The sequence below is a fragment of the Paroedura picta genome, chromosome 5 (assembly GCF_049243985.1).
Source record: "Paroedura picta isolate Pp20150507F chromosome 5, Ppicta_v3.0, whole genome shotgun sequence".
NCBI lineage: Eukaryota > Metazoa > Chordata > Lepidosauria > Squamata > Gekkonidae > Paroedura > Paroedura picta.
Genome location: NC_135373.1, coordinates 95,438,227 through 95,461,178, shown reverse-complemented (window position 1 = coordinate 95,461,178; position 22,952 = coordinate 95,438,227). Strand labels below are relative to the sequence as shown.

The following is a 22,952-nucleotide window of genomic DNA, read 5'->3' as shown; positions in this document are numbered from 1 at the left end:
TGGCTACTGCAACACAAGAATACAATCTACCAAGAGCTTTGGCAGGATAACCTCTGTCTGAAATGAGGAATCACACAAAATCAATATTTATTAAACTGGTTTTGTACAACACACCCAGTTTCATTTGCTTAAATGCAGTAGATCTCAGCATGACTTGAAATCAACTCATATTAGGAAGCCAAACATACACCTGGATCAAGGTAATAATAGTAACAGCATCCCGAGATTAAAAGTGCACATCATGTTGCTAAGGCACTGCTAGGGTTAATCTAGTTTAAGGCAAAGATTTGCAAAGTGATCTGGTGGTACTGAAAGCTTAATTTCACTTACCATATTACAAAAATAAAAAAGCAAAAACATGAAGTCAAACAAAGTCAAAAATGGTACATATTCTTGAGTGATCAGCCTGATCCTATCCCCACAGTTTGCTAATCCAGATTGTATATTTCTAGCCAATTGGCAATAAAGACTTTCTTATTTAAAATATACAACAATAAGCCCCAATTTTCAAATTTGCTTTTGAGTTTTTAAGGTCATTTCTAAAAAACCCGTAAATACTAGTGGCAAATGCTAAATGGCAACACTTTATTTCCTAACACAAATTTCCACTAATATGGTGCATACTAGCTAACAGCTTGTGGGAGTAAAAATATTCATCGTACTAAACTACTGTTGGTGCTATCTTGTGAGGATTTTATCACATCAAGCATGGAGCATGCAAAACGGCCTTCATTGTATATAACCAGTTTGGTTGTATATGCAACCCAGAACAGCCTGTGAAGATTGACTATACTACTGCCTTAGGGAAGACAATGGTGTAAAGGTCCAAAAAATGTTTTTAGCTCCCACAAAAAGGGGTGGCTGACCCATCTCAAACTGTATCATTACAAAAAAAGAAAAAGTCACAATTTCAGTTATCGTGTTGTTATTTAACATCTGTATTCGTTTGAACAAAGCAGCTATAGGAAAACCAGGCATGACTGCCAGTAGATATTCCTGGTATTTTACTTTCTGGGTTTCTTATTCCCAGTCATGACAAAATAATTATCATCTTGCTTAGTTTTCAAAGTCATACCCTTAAAACCCCCGGGTGTTCCTTTAACAGTTGCAGCTGGAGCTTTTACTTTTAAAGAAGGATTCTTATTAGCTGGATCATGGATTTTATCACTCTTCTGGGAAGCTTTAAATGAAGACTGATTTTTGGTGGCCACCTGCATTTTCTTCTTCCTGGCCTCAGCTATGGTTGATGTCTGAGGGAGGCGCACAACCGATAGGGGAGTACGCTCTGGACATTTTGAAGTGTCAGATCCTACCTGAGGTCTTGCCCTGCTACTCTGCACCTTTACACTAGCAGAAAACTGACTGCTCACAGGTGAAGATGCAGTGTTACTTCTTGTTTTTATAGCAGATGCTGACTGTGGTGGTTTATCAACCATAAGTGAGGAGGCTGAATTTAGTTGTTTGGAACTAGTAGCAGTTCTGATATTGTTGACATGGTTGGTTTGTGGCATGCCCCTGGGTGATGGTAGAGTCTGAGAGGTAGGTTTAGGAACAGATTTTGGAGAAGTCTGCTGAGAGCTTGCTGGGCTAGGGACACACAAGTTTCTTCTAGTTGGTGCTGAATGTTTTGCAAGAGCTGTCTTAGGTTTGGCACTTTGCCCAGCTTTCCTATTAGATGAAACACAGTCTTGTTTGGAAGTCACTTTTTTAGTTGTCCCAGGAAGCTCAGAAAGTTTACTAGCTGAACAAGAAAGAACTGGATGAGATGTGGCTGGAGAATTCTGGAAATGAGCAGGTTTGACTGATGACAAAATACGTTTTGGAAGCAATCCTGAAGAATCTGTAGTGGTTTTCAGTAAGGCAGATGAAGGACCTTTATTGGCAGGTTGTACACATTTTGAAATACATGCTGATTTATGAGCAGGATACAGTGATTTTTTTAAAGTACCTGTGGAAGATTTAGAAGATGGCTGGCTGTTATTTACTGAAGGCCCTTTTGGTTGGGGATGGGCCACTGCAGATTTGCTTGAAGAGGATGTGTGTGCTGATGCTTTTGAGGAAGGAAGTGCAGCTGACTTGGGAGGCTTAGCTGCTGTCTGCTTCCTATGAGGTACGTGGGAGTTCTTTGGAATGGAAACAGGAGTAGAGGGCTTTGAATTTTGCTTCTGATACGTATCAACAGCCGATATGGGATTCATGAGAGGGGGCTGTGGGGCTTTGGCAGATGAATCAGGAACCATCTCACTAGATGCCCCTTTTTGAAATGCTAAGATTTTTTGTTCCAACGTTGCAAACTGCAGCACTCGGCAAGGGTCATATTTAAGCAGGAAACCTTGAAGAGTATCCCAGCCTCCGCCAACACGTACCATCACATGCTTGCCATGTAACATCTAGCAGGAAAAGGGACAAAGAAATAATATTTGCATAAGTACAAAGCCATCCTTTGGGAGGGTGGTATAGAAATTTAATAATTTATTAATAATAATGATGATTTATACCCAATATATTTTAGTGAGGATAAAACCCTCAGAAGCTACTTTTCCTGGGATCTTATGACATGTTTTTTCAGGAAACTTTCCTCAGAAGTTACACGGACTCATACACAGAGTTGGAAGGAGCCATACAGGCCATCTTGCCCAACCCCCTGCACAGTGTAGGATCCCACCTTGCCCCTGAAGACCATATCATGCATCTTGTGTAGGCAGCAGAGAACAGGTATAAGCAGCTTACAATTGCCGATGCAGATCAGTGATGCTGAAGTTCACCTCACAGCAGGAAATAGGGAAATGCCTCCCAATTAGTAAAGAGCTTGGGAGGGCAAGGTCACCAGGATGACGGATGAATGCATTCATTAAATTAAGTGTGTCTTAACAACTCCTGCAGGGGCACTGAATGAGACAGACAACTCTAAAACAACAAAGCAAAATGCCCTTACTCGAATGAAGAGTATTCTGTCTCCCAATCTATAGCGTCCTTCAGATAAATACTCAATTGAAAATCTATGAGAGCAACTGCAAGGAGGGTCTTCAGCAATGTGCTTAACCTGCAATGTATAAGACAATGTGTTACGGCATTGTTTTTAAAATAAAAAACTCAGATGGACTTTCCATTTTGCTATAAAACTTATTTCACAGAAAGCAAAGTAACGTTCATTTCAACACGATGTTACCTTCCTTCTGCATCAAGAATCCCCACTGTTCCCCAAATAAGTGGAATCCTAATTAGTTGGCGGGGATTATCTTTAAGGAGACAGAGCAAGAGGGGGGAACTGGAGTTTCTTCATCTATGTTTATGGGGATTTTTCCATTAAGAGGACTCTCAAAATAAACCAGGCAAACATTCAACCTGAAAGGTTTTATTCATAAGAAAATAGAAATGAGCAAAAACACACATGCTAAGAACACCTTATAGAGCCTCTTGTGGCGCAGAGTGGTAAGGCAGCCGTCTGAAAGCTTTGCCCATGAGGCTGGGAGTTCAATCCCAGCAGCCGGCTCAAGGTTGACTCAGCCTTCCATCCTTCCGAGGTCGATAAAATGAGTACCCAGCTTGCTGGGGGGTAAACGGTAATGACTGGGGAAGGCACTGGCAAACCACCCCGTATTGAGTCTGCCATGAAAACGCTAGAGGGCGTCACCCCAAGGGTAAGACATGACCCGGTGCTTGCACAGGGGATACTTTTACCTTTAAGAACACCTACTGAACTAGCTAAGAGGAAAACAGGGAGGACAGGGGAGAGAGATGTCAGGGAAGTATGACAATTACCAGTCTCAAGGAAAGGTCTGTGGAAGCAGCAAAATGACCAGTGTTTTTGAGAAGAAAGGCTAACAAAATAGGGGTGTATGCAGAGGATCCACAACACATGTACAAATTGGTGGGAAGTAGAGGGCTTCTGATATAGGGCAAAACATATCCTTTGGCAGGGATGATGCATTTCCCTGAGAAACAATAATTTAATGGGCTTTCCTGAGGTGGACAATGATGGGTGAGAGGTTTGATGACCCTGTAAGTACCTGGTAGGAAGGCCTAATGGGCTAGGTGGATAGAATTAAGCATTGCTTAACTGTCAATTAGGGTAAGTGAGTGCAGAGGAAGTAAGGTTGGACATGATATAATTAGTCCAAGGTGGAGACAAGAGGTTTCAGGAGACCCATTGTCCTAAACTATGCATCTCTTTGGGGCGTGGAGAGAACATTAGACAGGCAGCTGCTCTGACTCATGTTCCAACATACTTGCACATGCTCATTCTTACTGTCATACATTTTGTTTAGTTTTTGGTCAGGCATTTGGCCAAACATTCTTAGGAAGAGTTAGCTATTGAATACTGGTAGGATCAACATGATCTAAGGAACTAGCAGTGTGCATGATTGAAGCATGTTTAGGAATTATTCTGTGGTGTTGCACAACTAGATTAGAGAGCCAGTTTGGTGTAGTGGTTAGGAGTGCAGACTTCTAATCAAGAGAGCCGGGTTCGATTCTGCGCTCCCCCACATGCAGCCAGCTGGGTGACCTTGGGCTCGCCACAATACTGATAAAACTGTTCTGACCGAGCAGTGACATCAGGGCTCTCTCAGCCTCACCTACCTCACAGGGTGTCTGTTGTGGGGAGAGGAAAGGGAAGGTGACTGTAAGCCGCTTTGAGCCTCCTTCGGGTAGAGAAAAGTGGCATATAAGAAACAACTCTTCGTCTTAGTCAAGTAAGACTATTGGATAATAATGTATTAAGGATCCAATAACCAAACAGAACTAATAAATTATGAAGCTGTTTCTTAAGAGTAGAACACTAAATCTGTTGCCGTATGCATTATCTCGTTCTCAGTACACTTAATACTATTTAAGGTTTGTTTAACATATGTTTAATACTGTGCTTTGTACAGATCTCTGCTTTGTATCAGATTTTTATATACTTGTATATGCTTTATATACCTCATCTATTGATTGCTTGATTTACACTGCATAATGTACCTTGTACCTCAGTGAGAAAGGTGGACTATAAATAATGTGTGTGTACATGTGTATGTGCTTCAATTGATCTGACATGCATGTATAAGCATATTTGCTTACTCACTTCAGTGGGAGAACATGTCATAAGTAGATAATTCAATGCAAACAAATTGGTACAAATGAAACAAGCTTTCAGAATGTTCATAAATCAAAATATGCGATGCTTACTGCTTCGTGCAATTCTCCATGCTGACAGCATGATTTGGGAGTGATGGCAGGAGCTACAGGATCCGAAGACATTAGCAGAGTCTCTTCCAATTCAATTTCTTTCTCCAATTTTACTAATAAAGGTGGTTCCACTCCATATCTAAGGGGAAAGGAAAGCTGGTAGTAAAATAGAACTAACATAAGAATAGTCCTACCAGACCAGACCAACAATAAAATGAATTGGAGTCCTTTAGTTACAATAACTTTCTTCTCCAATGGCTTTTGGTGGACTCATCATATTGATGGTCTGGGGTGGGGATGGGCATGAACTGATGTTCAAAGAAGGCACATTCCCTCAATGTTTACTGGACTGCTGTCTGGTTCGGTGCCTTTAAACCTAACGTTGGAGTGGCAAGGGGTCTGCAGCTGAGGTGTTTGGCTGAAATGGCTGACAGCCATTTCAACTGAACAGCTGATGGGTGCACACACCCTGCAGTTTGAAGCAGTATTGAAGGAGGGGGGAAAAAGCAAAATGGACAGATGATTCCTCCCAACTTTCTCCCAGCTGCAGCAAGGGAACTGTGCTTGCTGGACCAGCTTGTGTGGGGGCCTTTTGCCTCAGTTGCCACCCTGAACCCCGAGTTGAATTTTTGTTTGTGCCCCTCCCTGGTCTGGTGGGGGGGGGATTCATTTCCTGAATTAGCATTTCTTACATTTCTGTAATACTTTGACTGCACCCAATGTATCCAAATTGTCTAGACAGAGAACTATATTAAGTACATACCTTGATACAATGCGACCAATTTCTAGTAGACAAAGGTATACCTGTCTTGGATCCTTATGCAGGACTGTGAGAAAAATTAAGAAGTGTCAGTGGTTTGCTGTGTTCATGAATAGTTGGCTTTTGTTTAAGAAAAACAGTTAGAATCATAGAATAATACAGTTGTAAGGGACCTCATGGGTCATCTAGTCTAACCCCCTGCACTATGCAGGACACTCGCATCCCTATCGCTCATCTACTGTAACCTGCCACCCCTTTGTCTCCACAGAATCAGCCTCTCCGTCAGATGGCTATCTAGTCTCTGTTTAAAAATTTCCAAAGTTGGGAGAACCCACCACCTCCCGAGGAAGCCTGTTCCACTGAGAAACCGCTCTAAATGTCAGGAACATCTTCCGGATGTTTAGATGGAATTTCTTTTGAATTAATTTCATCCCATTCGTTCTGGTCTGTCCTTCTGGGGCAAGAGAGAACAATTTTGCTCCATCCTCCATATGGCACCCTTTTAAATACTTGAAAATGGTTACCAGATCCCCTCTCAGTCGTCTCCTCTCTAGGCTAAACAGACCAAGCTCCCCCAACCTTTCATCATATGTCTTGGTCTCCAAACCCCTTGCCATAAAAATAAGCACCACCTCAGATACAAATAAAAAAAACTTCACAAAAGAATAATAAGAAATTGCTGTTTGTTTAACCTTCACCACAGATGAAAAAGCCCCAAGAGGAAATAATGAGAAGGTGGTAAGGGAGGAGGGTATAGTATACAGCGATAGATGCCATGCTCCCTGCCAGCAGAGGAGAAGACTTGAACGTTTATGCCCAAGGCTGCTCATTTCCCACTTGAACACAACACTGCCTTATTTCTCCTCCAAAAATGATCAAATCTAGGCTAGGAGAAACTCAGCCCCTCTAACAGAACACTCTGCCAAGAATATGCAAAGCATTTCTGACACAAAGCCTGCTACTGTACGTAAACTGTAGCTTTCCAAATACTTTGAGCCACATGTAAGAAAAGTTGCAAAACTGAGCAAGCTTGAGGACAGATCCAGGGGCGGGGAGAGGCTCTAATTATAATTTTTGCCAATTCCATTTACTAGATGGAAATTAAAGCAGTCTTTATCACCTTGCCTAGCACATCTATAAACTGTACTACTGCAAAATATTAGACAGGGGGAAAAAATAAGCAGCTTGGAATGCATTTGTTTCACCTAAAGATGCTTAAATGCAACAAAAGTGAAAGAATAGGAGTTACAGCCAACGGTTTGAAATGCAAACCAATGCCTGTGAACTAAGTTTTATAATCAGTCCTACAGCAAGCGGTAAAAGCTGTGCCTCAACAAGTGCAAACGTTTCACAATAGTTTAAGGAATATTTTTCAGGGTTGGGCGTGGATCATTTTAAAAAGACAAAAAATGCTAAAGCCTTAATTAGCGGACACAATTGCGAACAATGTGTCTTAGTGTGCAGTCAAGATGCTGGTTTCAAGTCCAGCCTGGAAACTGGAAGCAGGGAGTCCACCCTCCCGAGGCAAAGCCCATGCAAAATCTGTTACTTTGACAATGTGAATGCAGCTGGAGGAGGTAGCTCTAAATGTGTCTGACCATTTTCACAACCATTTAATTACAAAACATGCAGGAGGGAATAGAAACCATGATGCCTGTTTCTGATGTAAAATGTTAATAGCTAATAAACTGCTGCCACTGAGGCCTTATTTGGCTTTCTAGCTCCAATGCCATGCCCTTCAAACATGTTAACATGAAAATGTCCTTTGTTTCACTAAAGGGAAGGGAATTCTTTCACTGGATGCATCCAATTCTGGAAGTGTACATGGCACAATCTATATAGATGGCAAGTGGTCCATGCATGAGAAGGACATAGTTTACTCAAGAACAGGGGGGAAAATTGTACAAGAACTGTTACCGTCTTGTTTCCAAGATCCCAAATAGTAGAATCAGGAGCATGGACAACTATTAGGCAGTCAAGCACGGATTGTAACATACCGTAGTAACTGCTGCATTCATTATCAACACAGTTTGACTCCAATAAAAACAGTATATATCATAATGGACCATTTATGCTGAAGACACCCAGAACTGCTTCCTGTTTGATAGAGGGCAAGAGCAGGAAGCACTCTAAAGGTGCTCTGGAAACTTTTGACCTGGATCTAGTGGGGGATTTCACAGGTACAAACAAGTACAGAAAATCATGTAACTATCCCTTTTACTCCAGTTTTTCAAACTATATCTTTCACCGAGGTGCCAATGCCATCTGTACAAGCAAGGGGTTCTCCAACAGAAGCTCAGGAACTGTTCCTTACAAATATTTCTTACTTTTCAAACACAGGTCAGTAACAACTTGTAAGGAAACAAATGCTAGCGTCGATGGATGGCTCTGTTTTAAAAACGTGCTGGAATTATTATTAAGAATAATTACCTAAGCCTTCAGACTCAAAGAGATAAGTCTCATCCACGCCAATGGATCTACACCAGTTTAGAAAGTTGGCTGTGTTATCTCTAGCAAAAAATGATCCAGAAGGTGCATCCTTTTTACAGGGGACTTTTCTCAGTGGAAAATCCTATGACACAGTGAGGTGAAATTGATAAAGATTATTAGTTTTAAAAAAGGAAAACTTGAAAAATACATTTTATACTAACACAAAACATTCATAGTTTTCATTAACAGGTATGTGGATGGGAAATATAACGGAAAGTATTTTGCAAGATTTCTCAAGGAAAGCACCACCTGCAATATGGGCATATACTAGTAATGACAGAAAAGGTTTTGACTGGCTGTACTGAGGGCTAGGATGAGACAGAAATAAATAGACCATGCACCAAGGTTTGCATAGACTAGGCTTTAGTTGTCAGAAACACTTTCTTCAAAGGGAAAAGGTGACCCACAACTGACTGACTCATTAGTTGTCAGTGGAGGAAACAGCACTCAGAAATACATTTTAATACCTTAAAAATACTTTACTAGCAAAATATAGAACAAGAGGAGTGGCATATCAGATGAAAATCAGGACAATGCCTGAAGGCTGCACAGAATACTGCTCTAGTATCTAAAATCAGTAGAGGGCTGTCAGCAGCCTAACATAAGATTCACTAGAATTTATAAACAACCCTGAATTACTATTCATATGCAGTTTTAGAACATTTGCTTTGGGCTACTAACTGAAGTACACAGAGAGTCCCCCACCCCCCACATCTCCTCCTATGTTTATGGCCTCCCCATCACAGGGGTACAACAACTGTTCCATGTCACATTCCTTTTAAGCTGCGTCCCATCTCAAACCTCTATATAACTACACACCATTTTCTCCTCTCAGCAATCCTGGTGACACCTACTGTGGCTACATCATTTTCTTCTAATGATGCATCTTTCAGCCCACTGGTTGTTCCTTCCACTCCTATGTACCCAGCTCTCTTCTTCCCAAATATTTACAATGAACCATCTGCTTACAAGCATTACCCACCTTATCCCCATTAAGCATCCACTTAACTTTGTGTTTCCCCAACTCCTTGCTTTTTTATAAACCACCCCATACCTAGGGATGAGTGATAACGTTTCACCTCAGCATTAAATAAATAAATACCTAGAAAATAGCAGGGTTTCCCCACCAACGTCCAGTACTTCAAACCCCAACCATTCACATAAACCAATCAAAGCCTCCCAAACTGCACTGAGTATCTAAGCCTTTTGCCTCCTCTCCTTCAACCAATATACTTTACAAACTTCCCAGGGTTTGTATCTCTGGTCAATCCCCTTGTATTCACTAGCAAAGATGGTACAAACCACCACTATGTATAGCAGATTTCAAGAAAACCAGGGTGCAAAAACCACTGTTCAGGTGCTAGATACAATACATAGGCCTTGCTCTCAGTTCCAGATCCTGCAAGTAGCTATGACCCATATGCTAGTCATGACACAGATCAACAACAGCAACAAGTCTATGCACTTGTAGATTTTCAGAAAGTGCCTTCTGGAGTTCTATCTATCTACAAAGGGAATTAATCTTTTATGTTCAAATGCTCCAAGAAACAGTACTCACCCTTAAATCACTTGGGTCACAGGAGTTTCTAACTGTGCTTTGGATTATTTCAATTAACATGCACAGCAACACACCATTATCAAGTTCTTCCAACAACTGTTCAGCTGTAAGCGATAAACCTGTAAAATAGCCACATTCTTCCTTAGCAGAGAAAAGATAAAATCCTCAAAAAAAATTGACATTTCAGATATATACAGGCATAATCCCAACCAGAATTTACTGGGGAAATAACCAACACACCCTACCTTTTGTCTTATTTTTCAACTCCACCTCAAAACACGGCTAATAACCTAGTTAACACATAACTAGGAAGCCATGTGAATGGCAAATTGGCAATCCTTACAATGCAATAAAATGAGTTAATACTGGGGCTGGGAAGGAATTGTAAAGGAGCCAAAACCAAAAGATAAACTGTCACATACGTGCACATTCAGTAACAAATGACAACAGTGTTTCTTTCATAAAAGCTACTGTTTTATTGCAGACAATACCCAAGATTCATAAAGGTTTCTAGCTATCCCTAAGCATTCCTAAAAACAGAAGCAGAGTTGTAAGATGCCCTAAAGACAATCTATTTAAGGGGTGGCCATACTGTGGCTCTCCCGATGTCCATGGACTACAATTACCATGAGCCCCTGCCAGCAGTAATTGTAGTCCATGCCCATCTGGAGAGCTACAGTTTGGCTACCTCTGATTGATTCCAACCCCCTAGCTCCATTCAGGAAAGCCAAAACTGTAGCATCCCTGACTAATGGCTGCCCAATTTCTGCATGAAAACCTTCAGTGGAGAGCCCCCGAACCAGCCCCAACCCTGCCCCTTTTGCTGAATTGCATTTACTACTCAGAAGCTTTTCTTAATCTTCAGCTGAAATCTATCTTCCTGTAACAAACCTATGGGAACTTGTCTTGCCTTCTGGAGCAGCTGAAAACAATTCCCTATTTTTTTTTGTACAAAGATACCAAAACACCTCAGAACACTGCAAGAAATATTTCAGTTTTCCAGCTTTCCCCATGTTGCTGTAGATACTGTACAGGGACATAGAGGTAACTGCGCTTACCGAAAACAAATCAGTTACAACTCTTGGACCGCCTGCAGCATCTGCAATCCTTTCAGTGTAGGCAAATTATACAATACCCGCTTTGTACTGTGGATTGTTTGGGAAGTCATGGCAGTTTGCAGTGGAGAATGGATATGACTGATTGGACAGAAAAGGTAAGAAACAGAAGCCAGCCTGTAGTCTCCTAACTGGTAATCTATTTGACCACACAAGACCAGTAACAAATGCCATCTTTTTTCTACAATACTTTCTCATTCAAGCCTGGTTTATAGAACAGTCAAACTAAGAAAGTGGCAACTGCAGCAACATTCTGGCATGCTTGAAAACAGTGCCACTGGCCATCTATTGAATTCGTAGTGTACCAATGTACCAAGTGGTATACTGTAGCTACCCCACCCTTGGTAGAAGTGTTAGTTCAACAGGAGATGGTAAAGGAGAATTTCTCATACGACTTTGCTTAAAGGCGGCACTGATTCACTGTGGAAAGTTCTAGCAACTTCCCCTCTTTACATAGATCTTTTTTGGGATACCCATTAACATTGCTCACATTTGTGTGAAAGTCAGCTAGGAGAAAATAATTTTTGAGCAGAAATTAAAAAAACTGAGGTGTAGAAAAGAAACTTTGCAGGCCTAAACATAGTAGCTGGAGTAACATACGTTCTAGAGCAGGGGTAGTCAAATTGCGGCCCTCCAGATGTCCATGGACTACAATTCCCAGGAGCCCCTGCCAGTGAACACTGGCAGGGGCTCCTGGGAATTGTAGTCCATGGACATCTGGAGGGCCGCAGTTTGACTACCCCTGTTCTAGAGAGTACAAAGGACTCCAATGTGGACAGACAAATGTTTCCGGGATCCTGGGAGTTTTCTGTTCTTAGGAAGGAAACAATAAATTATAATTAACTGTTTTGCAATATCATGCACTGATCAACCAGTGAAAATTTCCCAAACTTACAAAGTGTAATAATCACTAACTTCAGACCTTGCATCTTGGGTAGATAACTGCCTCTGCACTGCCAAACCAATCTTCATTTTATCTATAGTAATATAATAAGAGCTGGCCTCATCATGCAAAACTTTAGTTGACAGTGATTAGAAGGATGGCTTTTCCAAATTTACAAACCATATAAATATTCATTCTAACTTTACCCAACAGGCCAGACAGCCAGATTGACAGGTCCTCCTGCATAGGAACCAGAGTTGCCTCATGTCGCACTGATATCCACTGGTCATAAAGTAGAACATCTGCTAAGCCTGGGCCATGCCTTGGAGTGAGTGGACCTCGTGGACTTAAAGGGGGATCATCTCCAAACCACACCTAAGGGTGAGAGTAACAATTAATCTTAACCCTTTGGCTACATTTTGGTAAATTTAACAGGCAGCACAGTAAAAAAACAACAACACTGAAGCTTTTTCAACAATTATACAGAAGAGTATTACATCACCACTGACAGTTCCCAACATGTTGTATAAATGACTCACAATTATGCTTTAAATAGTAGTTATACTAAAAGCTGGAGAAGCAGTTTTTCTTTACAGACTGCCACAACCAATGTCATGTGGGTCTCAGCACAGAAGCTGATGAAAGCTTCATGCTCTGGAGAGTTCCAGTCTGAAGTTTTCAGTTAAAGAAGCAACAAGTTTGTGTTACATATGACATTTTCTTTCATGACTGCGATAGAATAAATTGGAGACATTTTGTCAGGCTGGAGTAAATATAGAGAAGATATACTAATTTGGAGAATAATAAAGATAACATATATCTGTATTTTGTTTACCTGAACTATATTCTGCATGGTGATCTGTTCTTACTAGGAATAGAGAAAAGATACATGTACATTAAAATCAGAAACTACTGATTTGTGTCTAACACCATATAGCAAAGTAGCATGTGAAAGCACAAACACACCATGTGCAATGTTATCAAAGCATTTAATTCATATAATACAGGTCAACCCATAGCAGCCTCTGAGGTCCATTTTGAGCTGCTCAGCTCTTGTCAGGCTTGATAAATTCCTAGCTTTCATTCCAAATAAAAAGATTCTGACCAACATGATTCCAGAAGTACAATGATACAGCAAATGAACAAACAAATTGCTAGAAAGATAGAAAGGAGTGCCAGGGGGAAAAAAGGTCCAAGTGAATCATGTATATGATTTCCAAGCCCACTATTTGTGAAGGCTGACTTAATTTTTTCTAGATTTATGCACAACACTTCAGAGCATGTATGTGGTAGGATGAGCTTGAAATACATGCACTGTCTGGTAACTGCCCTCTGTTTATTGCAGAAATGAAGACTCATGGTACAGCATTTTTGCAGATGTTAAGCAGTCCTGGGTCTGGCAGATGCCTGGATGGAAGGCCTGCTGGAAACTTTCTCGGGAGCTCTCCATGGTGCAAAAAAGGCAGGATATAGACATATTAAACAAATGCATTCATCAAAGTGGAAGTGTAAATATGTTAATTATATAACCTAACATGTGTAAATTAGCCATGCTATTCCATTCCATGAGACCTTTACTTCTAAAGTTTTCAGTATTGGAAACAAATGTTCATCTTTGTTATAAAGGAATCCAAATACATATGTAATCATGTATACACACAATAGAGATGGAAAAATATTACTAACCAGTACTCACCACCCCATGCCCAAATTTGTTTAAAAAGGGTACACCCTCCAACAAAAACAGAAAAAGCAGCAATTTGGGACAAATTAAGACAACAGCTGATGGAATATTTTTTCTCTTATTAACCTAATATGAAAACGTACAACACTATAGCTGGAAAACATAACTTCCCTGCCTCATCCCTCCCAAAGTAGCCCCAAATATCTCCTGAAATGCTGGAGGACCCCCAGGAGCAATACAGTAGGGGAAATTGGATGGCTGTTGCATGGCTGTTGGATAAACTCTGGATCAAATTTAAGGTTTTGGTCAACCTTCAAGGCCATACGTGGTATGGGCCCTGCATATCCAAGGGGCCACTTCTCTCAGTATGCCTTCAGAAAAAGTTTAAGATCTTCTAATACCAAAATGTCAGTGATCCCTGGCCCAAAGGATCTGTGTTTGACCTTGGCTAGGGCCCTTCTGTAAGTGATCCCTGCCTGGCAGAACAAGCTGCCAATATAAATGTTGTGTGAGCATGCATGTGTGTGCATGTATGAAAATCCATTAATTTGCTTCCAATTTATGGTGATCCTGTGGATTAATGACCTCCAAAACTTCCTATCATAAACACCTTGTTCAGGTCTTGCAAACCAAGGGCTGTGACTTTCTTGATTGAGTCACTCCATCTTATGCTGGGACTTCCTGTTATCCTGGACATGCTCACACGCACAAAGATCCTTGCCAATACTGGAAATGTAGGCTCATATCAGAGATTTATTTGGCTTTCTGTCTTAGCAATAGCCATGTGAGAGCATAGATATATTCCGAATTAACCACATTTGTCAAAGTACAAGTTCCACTGCTTCTCTCTTGGCCTTTCATTCCCTGCATGCTACATGGAAAGGTCAGAGTATAAACAGGGCATTACGAATGAGAGTATTATGCTTTCACCTCAAGTTGGTCTCATGGAATAAATTTGCTTTTAGCATAAAAACTCCTTTGTACCAACAACAAGCTTGAGGCTTCATTGACTGCTTAGAAGGAAAAATATGGCCAGAGCAGCCAGCAAAGAAGCTGCTCTCATTAAAGGAGCCCCACACAATCAAACAAGGGCCTTAATATGCCAGCTTCCAGCATAAGAACAAAAGACTGCCTGTGCAGCACTTGAACAAAGCAAAATATTACAAAAATGCTCAGCATCTTCATATTTCAGGAATGCCTTTTTGGAAAGGTTGGAAGAGAAATGTCAAAGCTAAGGATTTTAATGTCAAGGCTATGCACCTCTAAAAAAATTGGTTCATTTAATTGCATCATCATTCATCCCATAAAAGCAGCCTGTTAAAATGCTATCAGGAACTTGAGAAACTGGTCTCAAACTGTTCAGCACTACTGAGTTGTAGTCTAAGCCTTTATGACAGGCTTCTAGCATGGTACGATGCTGTTTTACTTGAAAGTAAGTCCCCTGAGATCATATACATATAATTCAATCCCAAGATTACTTTTCTGGAAGTGAGCCCCACTGAACAGACCTAAGAAGGATTCTGAGTAGACCTACTTAGGCTTGGTCTCCCTGGGACGAAAGCCCTTTACCTTCAGGAATATTTCAGTTTGGAATAAACGTGCATAGGATCAGGCTGCAAAGATGGTTCCAGATGGCCAAAATTGCATGATGGCCACTTTAAATTTCAGCATGCCATGATTACATCTCGGGGAGGCAGCTGCTTGTCGCCTCTACAATGAATGCAGAGAATAAGGCAGCACAGTAAGCTGCATGGCCAGGCACTGCAGAAAAGTTGCTGTGTAGACAGTTGTAGATGCATAGCAAAATTCAAAACCTGAAACAACCCTTTTGAGCAATAGTCAGAGAAGCTCATTGATTCCATCACCAATGGTGGAAATGCAGCTAGACCTGTAACCATCCCCCGGCCAGCTAAACATTTACTGATTTGTGTTGCTCTTAATTATGGTGTGGACAATCACGGCATCAAGCCCATTTAGAACCAGCTGAAGAAAATCACCAGGCTATATCAATCAATATAACCAATAGATTTTGGTAAGTAAGACACGCTAAGGAAGACTTCCCCCATCCTTTTTGTGAAAGAAGAGGGGGAAGCCTTTAGCAGTTATATGCTTCCTCAACAACAGCAAGAGTGACCACAACTCAACAAACCAAAGGATTGAGCAGACTGAGGCCTGAGGGAAGGAAGTGAGCTGCCTGAGTCACCCGCAGAGCAAGTCTTCCTCAAGGGCCTAGCTGACTCACACACATGGTCTACTTCCACTCTCTTAGCTGGCATCCCTTTCTCCTGGTCTGCACACAATTCATGACAGGAATTCAAGGCTGACAGAAAGTTAATACCGAGGGTGCACAAGGCTTAATGCATTGCCTCGAATGGCCTTTTAATATACAAGACTACAAGAACACAATCCTTTTATTCGGATCAACCCAATGACACACAGAAGCTTTTGAGTTCTTTATCAAGCCAGATGTTACAAAAAAAATGAAAAAGAAGGAACAAGTACTTTTTCAGGCTTTGCTTTTAAAAACATATGTGGAAGACAAAGGATGCCAAAGGGACCATAGGACCAAGATATAATAACACAAACTCCATAGCAACAATTCCCCCTCTCCCCAGGTCTCTGATCCCCTCTTAACCAGAGAAACTCCAAGTCCCTTTTCAGGAGAGAGAGCAGAAACTGCTTGAAAGCTATCATATTCCCATGAGATAAGTTTAAAATATTGAACCAAATAAGGTAGTTGGTACCTTTGTGTTGCATTTTCATATTCACATTTTCTCGCTAATTCTGGAAAAATCCATTTCCCGCCTCTTTTGTAACACCTGGCATCATCATGAAGAATAATTGGGGAATCTGAATTCTTACACACTGCTACAGGCCACTGGATGGCTTCTGATAAAAGGTATCACATGGATTGTATTCTTGACTTTTACACCAATATGGTATAAACAACTTAGATTTATAGACAACCCCTTTCTAGGAACAGATAAAGCAACAAATAAAAACAGATGCAGTTAAAATTTATTCAGTTATTATTATTATTAGATTTTTACCCCACCACTCTCAGACAAGCTGGCTCATGGTGGCTTACAACATAGTAAAAGCATAAAAACCCTATAAAATACAATCTAACAGATAAAAACAGAAAAAAACCAGCAAGATGGCGATCACACTATCTTAGGCCCATTTTTCCTCATTGCATCTGCTCCTGACTATGTCAATCAGATGTAAGCTGGGGGCGATGGTAAAAACTAATTAGTTAAAAACTAGTTAGAAACTCATTTCAGCTTTAAAATAGTTGCATGAAATGCTCTGACAGGCTCCCCTATAAGGTTTGAACAATCCGCCTTTACATTTTGAGTCCCTAATTCTGCTGGTGGGGAGGTAGAGAGGAGAGAGGTCCGTTCTGATGTTACTGTGTGCTTATGTTGGTCTCAAACATAGGCTTGGCAGAAGAGTGCTGCTTTACAGAGCCATTGGAACTTTAAATTTACAAAAAAGGTTGACCACTAAAGATACTCATATACTCATGGCAAGATGTTTTGGTGTGCTCATGCACACCCACACAGAAAGAGCAGAGGCAGTCCTTCTAATTACTGACGACAGCTACAGCTGGCCTGAGGGACCGCTTGTCTCTGCTCTAAAAATATGATGAAGACGTTGAGTGGAATATGTGTTACTTTGTGGGTACAAACTAGACAGTGATAGGTAAGCGTTAAGCAACATTTAAATTGGCACGATGCCAAAATGTAACTTTCTTTGGATTGCACATATTACTATTTAAAATAAGCACAGACTCCTCCCATTTTTAAAGTATTGCTCAGTAGTGATTTACTATATTTAGCAACTATTTGTGCTTAAACATGAAGTTTCCAAATATATAACAACAGATGGTCTGTTATACAGACTGTTTTTGTCTATTCGATAAGAGAAGGAAACCACCTGTTTCTTTCAAAGTAAGCCTTCTCTCAGCAGACCATAAGGAGTTATTCAGCAGATGAGAATTAACTTAAATCAAAGTTCAGGCTCTGCTAACTGCTTGAAGAATGACAACTGTCATGAATGCCCCCCACCCTTCTCTTTTAAAAAGTTTTTAGCTATGCAAGGAGGAGGGAACAAAGTACAAACCAAATTTGACCGGTAGTAATTTTGCCTCCAAGGGAGATGGGCAGGTGGCTACAATTCATTGCATTGATGCAACCTAACAAGCTCATGCATTTGAATGCATCTTCCTAAGGCTCAAGGTATGTGCCCAGCATTTGTATTACATATTAGATCCAAACAAACAGGGGGCATGCAATGACTGGGGAAGGGATCTTCATTCCCTCTTCCCACACTATTTCCTATTTCCCTTGCCTGAAAGTCTTTCTTCTCACCCACCAGCCAAACTATCATTATCTACCTCCCCATATCTTCATCATTCTTTCCTTTCCTCCCCCTTGGCAGCCTCTGTCTGAAAAATTGTGGTTCAGCTGTGTACTGCTGGCCACAAGCCCAGGCCCCATTGCATGGTGGGGAACCTCACTTTCTCTTGTATCACCTTCCCTGAACTATCTATCTTTGTCCTCCTCCTGGCAACTTTTCTCTGCTTCCTTCTCTCCTCCCCCCCCCCCACCAATTTAACTTTTATCTGCCTCCAATCATTAGCTGTACTTACAGTTTACATCATTCTCCTCTCCACTATTTTATTTTCAAAACAATTCTGTGACATAGGCTGGGAATGTACAGCTGGTCCAGGGTCTCGCAGTGAGTTTCCATATTAGAGTGGTGGTCTAACCTTAGGTTTCCCATATCCTAGTCTGGAACTCTAATCATTACACCAGTGATTGCTGCTGGCCCTGGCCCTGAGTAATCTTCCCCCACCATTCACTGACAGAACCCAAGGCTTGAAGGTTTGCTGTTGTATTGTGGTTGCCTAGCAATAGCCACTGAACCCTACAAGTGCTGCTTCTATCATTTTGGCAGTTTTTAACCCCTCATTATTTTTTGTTAGCTTTTAGATTTCAGATTTTTCTACGAACCTGGGATTATTCTCATGTTTAAAGAAATCTGTCTTGTTTGTCCATGGCCTCATTTTCCAGAGTTAAGAATCCACGTATGAGGTCACATCAACAATCAGATGTACTAATGTGATTTTAAGAGCATCTTTGCCAATGCAGTCCTAATCAGGGCACCCTTTTAAATTCAATGAGTTCAAAAGAGTGCAATTAGGATTTCACCATACATTTTCCCAGTTAGTAGAAAGAATAAAAGCGTATCTGAATGGCCACAGCATTTTTATTTAGATCATGGAAAACTATATCATGAAGCCCGCTATTCTGACAGAATAATGGTGATATTAAGAGATGCTCTCTAAGATTCTTGTGTTCAAGAACGTTGAGTCACTTCTAGTGTTCTGTTGTTCAGAATCTTATTTTGTAACCAGTAAACTATCCAGCAAGCAAATTCACCACACAATAAGTAACTTCTTATAAAGGCAACATTCAAAGAGGAATGGTACATTTTGAAAACCTTTACACAGTATTTCAGATTCAAAATGAATACACCACGTATGCCTGGAAGGTAAAAGGCTCTTTAATGTATTTTGTCATATATGAAAATGCAAAGCATTTTGGCCATTTCACACCCCTGTTCAGCAGCAGGTAACTATCCAGTCCCAAATACTGAAAACTGTCATGCCACACAATTAATGTAAGTAAGTAGTATAGTCTAAGACAAAGGCTCATCATACTCCCTCAACCTAATCTTCCTTGCAGGGCTGTTGCTGGGGAGAATGGCGCCATAAGCCCACTTGGGGTTCTCCTCAGGGAGAAAAGACAGCATAAATATAAAAAATAAATAAGCATTAATACTTGCCCTAGCAAACATCCTTACAAAGCTGGCGCAGTATTGTAGCTCATATTATCTCAAACTACTTATTTGCTTGTGCAACAGGTTTTAGAATTAGGTGCAAATCACATCTAAAACAGGAAGACAGATATACCAACAAATCTTAGATCCTATCAAGCATGTTAATTGCAAGCTATCCATGGAAGAAAAATCCATAGAATGTTCACCATCCATATCTTTTGCAACATCCACAGGATGATCTGAAAGATGCTCACAGAGAACCCAGAGCCTAATCTGAAGCCATCTAGGTTTTAAGCTATTACTTTAGAAATGAGCAGCAAGCATTCCAAACATTCACCAAAGTCTAGGCGGATTTCAGCCATACACCTATAAAAGTGTCTGTCTTACTTACTCCCTTTATTACTTCCTTTATACATTTAGGCTGCAATAAAGCACACTCTCCTGGAAGAAATCCCCACTAGAGAACTTGAGTCTTACATCAAGTTGCCAACTCAAGGTTGAGAAATTCCCGTTTGGGGGGGGGGGGGCTCAACATTTTTTCCAAGAGAACTGATCTTTGTAGCCTGGAAATTAGTTTTAATCCCAGGAGATCTCCAGGCTCTACCTGGAGGTTGGCAACTCCAGTTACCTTTGAGCAGCCCTGCTGAAGATTGCTCGGTCAGACGCCCGTATACCTGCCGGACTGCCTCTCCAAGTACGTCCCCCGATGAGCGTTGTGCTTCGCTAATTCCAACCTACTGATAGTCCCCAGTCCCAAAGAAGTGTGACTGTCTCCGGATCCAGCCTGGTGGAGTGAGTTGCCAGCCAAGATCCTGGCCCTATCAGGACTGTCACAGTTCCAAAGGGCCTGCAAGGCGGCACTCTTCCACCAGGCATACGGTTGAGGCCAGTTTATGCACAACAGACATCAGAAAGAGCCCCTCCCCTTCCTCTCCACCTCCTTACCATCTGAAGGCTGATATAACACCAATGTCTGGATCTCTCTGACCTATGTGGCCAGAACTGGAGCACTCTATTAAGGGTTTTAGTTTAAATTTTATATTACTGTATTTTGAATGTTTTATATCTAATTTGGATTTGTTTTTGTCAGCCACCCTGAACCTGTTGCTAGGGACAGGTGGCCAATAAATCTAAATAATAATAATTAATTGTGAATAAATGGTCTGCAGTCAACTTTGCTTTGAAATTCCCACATAGTTTAGGATATACATAATGCACGCCATAGTTTTGGGAAATCACAGAATGGTATATGCAGTGATGCTGATGCATACAAAGTTACTTGTCTACCTTCCATGCATGAAAACTTTCATTTCGATTATGTATTGCCACTGAAAAACTGTACACTCGCGCAAAACCTTGATAAAACTACTTCCAACCTCTAATTTAAAACCAACATACTTTGAGGCCTCCTCAGGTAAGGAGCCAGGAACAAGGGAGCCTGTCTCAGCCTCACACATCAAGAGGACCACATCCCATAATTACAGGGTGGTGCTGTGTTCAGGTCAAGCTTGGACCCTGACCATTAGAAATCTCTGGGCAGGCTCTACATTGCACATGCAGAATATATATCACCTTCTCTGATTTGCACAGAAGGCTTCAACAAAATCCTATCTACAGCTGTGGCTAACTTCTAGAAGGGGGGGGGGAGACACCAAAGGCTTTCACCTGCAGCATAGTATAAAATGTGGTTTCTTGATACACGCTAAGCACCCAGTAGTCTTGATTTCACAGGCAATCGCAGAGAGCCACCTTTAAAATCCCCACCTAACGGATAAAGAGAAAGGACATTCTCTCCACGCAATCCTAAACCTCCTTAAAGCGATACTGGGCTGAATTCCAGCCTTAATGACCTCCCGGCAAGGAGGCTGGCAGGCTAGAGGAAGCACTTCTCAGCAGCACTGTCCCTGGGGCCATTCCCGCTACAACGCTGCACCGCGGCCGGGGCGCGCGGGAAAGACACCACGGCATCCCTGCCTGGGGAGGGGTACTCACAGCAACAGTCCCCCAGACTCAGGCTTCCCCACGCATCATCATCTGCCCAGAGAGCTGCGGCGAGGCCCTTCCAGCTCTCCCTGATTCATTTGGCTGCGTCTGCCCGCACAGTTCGAAAGGCCCAATCAGGTGGTGCGAGGAGGAGCCGAGACAGGGGTGGAAGCGCCTGACGGGAGCTGGGGCGTGGACGGTGACCGCCTTCAGCCTGGCTCTGGCGGCCTCTCAAGCGCTGGCGTCCGGCAAGCTGCTCGGGTCGTGCCGGCGCGGATTCAAATCAAAACGCAGCAGCGCGACTTCTTGCCTTCGGGCGCTGGCTGCTGCGGAGGCAGCGTCAGGTGCCAGCCTCTGTGGGCTGCTGACAGATTCCTGTCTGGGGCCGGAGTGGGCTGGAGGCATTTGGGGCTGGGAAGGGAAGCTCATGCCTGCACAACTTTCGCCTCCGGCTTGGAAGCTTGTTCTCACGTGCTGAGGGGCAGGGAGTGGGTGGGGATGCGTGCGTGTGTTCCTCTGTAGCTTTCCTTCCTGCCTAGGCGTTGGAGAATGCCTTCCAGCCAAAGCCCCAGCATATAAGAACACGTCTCCGCTCTGCACAAAGGCTGCGACAGATGCTCCGGGTGAAGAAATTTGCCCCGGACCGGAACAGACACGAAGCCTGCCCATGAGTTCTGTCGCGTGTAGCTGTTATTTCAAAAGTTCCATCTCTCAGAAGTTCCATCTCAAAAGGTGGCCAACGAAGATGGGCAGCCATGACATTCTTAACATGCCACAATACTTTCGGATTTGGGTGCTGTTGTTTTAATATAAAAAGGAGAGGCAGGTACTGAAGTGCAACGGACTAGTGGAAAATTATACTTTATAATAGTGAAAGCTGAGAATTATGCTTTATAATAGCAAAGCTTGCCTTTCATGGACAGGAAGTATGATTCACCTTTCTGTCTTGTGCTTGCTTCTTTATCCATTTTAAAGGATCAATGTAACACAGATGCTCTGGAGGTACTGTCAGATTTTATAATAATAATAAAAAAAATAAAAGGTCTCACCAGTGAAGTACACAATGGAAAAAAATGGAATTAAAGAAGAGGCCCAACTGTATGGTACACCTCCAAAAGACAGAAACAAGTAGTAAAATAAGAATGATAAATATAGCTTTTGAAGTTTTGCTCCTGTTGACAAATATACTCTGGCAGTTCCTTGCTTGCAGCTCTCAGAGTATGTAAATTTCCCCAAGGGGGCAAGTAGCGGCTCTTCACAGCCATTTACGGGCAGGATAAGGCTTAGACCCCGGCTCCTTAAACACCACAGTCCTGATCAGGGTTGCCAGTTCTGGGTTGAAAAATACCTGCAGATTTTGAGGGGAAGGTGGCGCTTGGGGTATATTGCTATGGACTCCACCCTCAAAGCCAGCCATTTTCTCCAGGGAGACCGATCATAGTCACCTGGAGATCAATTGTAAT

General features: G+C 41.9%; 1 protein-coding gene across 7 annotated transcripts; it reads right to left on the bottom strand.

Moving 5' to 3' along the window:
* Positions 1 to 37: 37 nt before the first annotated feature.
* Positions 38 to 21,780, bottom strand: GAS2L3 (growth arrest specific 2 like 3). Of its 7 annotated transcripts, none has more exons than XM_077339182.1 (9): positions 21,499 to 21,780; positions 12,811 to 12,843; positions 12,182 to 12,350; positions 9,978 to 10,096; positions 8,360 to 8,501; positions 5,933 to 5,996; positions 5,170 to 5,308; positions 2,936 to 3,043; positions 38 to 2,390 (listed from the first exon to the last, which is right to left on the bottom strand). In XM_077339182.1, the coding sequence occupies exons 2-9, from the start codon at positions 12,826 to 12,828 to the stop codon at positions 1,005 to 1,007; spliced, it is 2,145 nt and encodes a 714-aa protein (XP_077195297.1). In that variant the 5' UTR covers positions 12,829 to 12,843; positions 21,499 to 21,780; the 3' UTR covers positions 38 to 1,004. The 7 variants fall into 7 exon arrangements, with proteins under 7 accessions (XP_077195297.1, XP_077195300.1, XP_077195299.1 ...); XM_077339185.1 differs by lacking the exon at positions 21,499 to 21,780 and adding an exon at positions 21,357 to 21,448; XM_077339184.1 differs by lacking the exon at positions 21,499 to 21,780 and adding an exon at positions 21,172 to 21,273.
* Between the last annotated feature and the right edge of the window lie 1,172 nt (positions 21,781 to 22,952).

Excerpts from the sequence above, each read along its gene's own strand:
- GAS2L3 (XM_077339182.1), bottom strand. Across the intron at positions 5,309-5,932 it reads ATTGGTCGCATTGTATCAAG|ATATGGAGTGGAACCACCTT; the intron begins GTATGTACTTAA and ends CTTTCCCCTTAG. Across the intron at positions 3,044-5,169 it reads ATGGAGAATTGCACGAAGCA|GTTAAGCACATTGCTGAAGA; the intron begins GTAAGCATCGCA and ends TATACATTGCAG.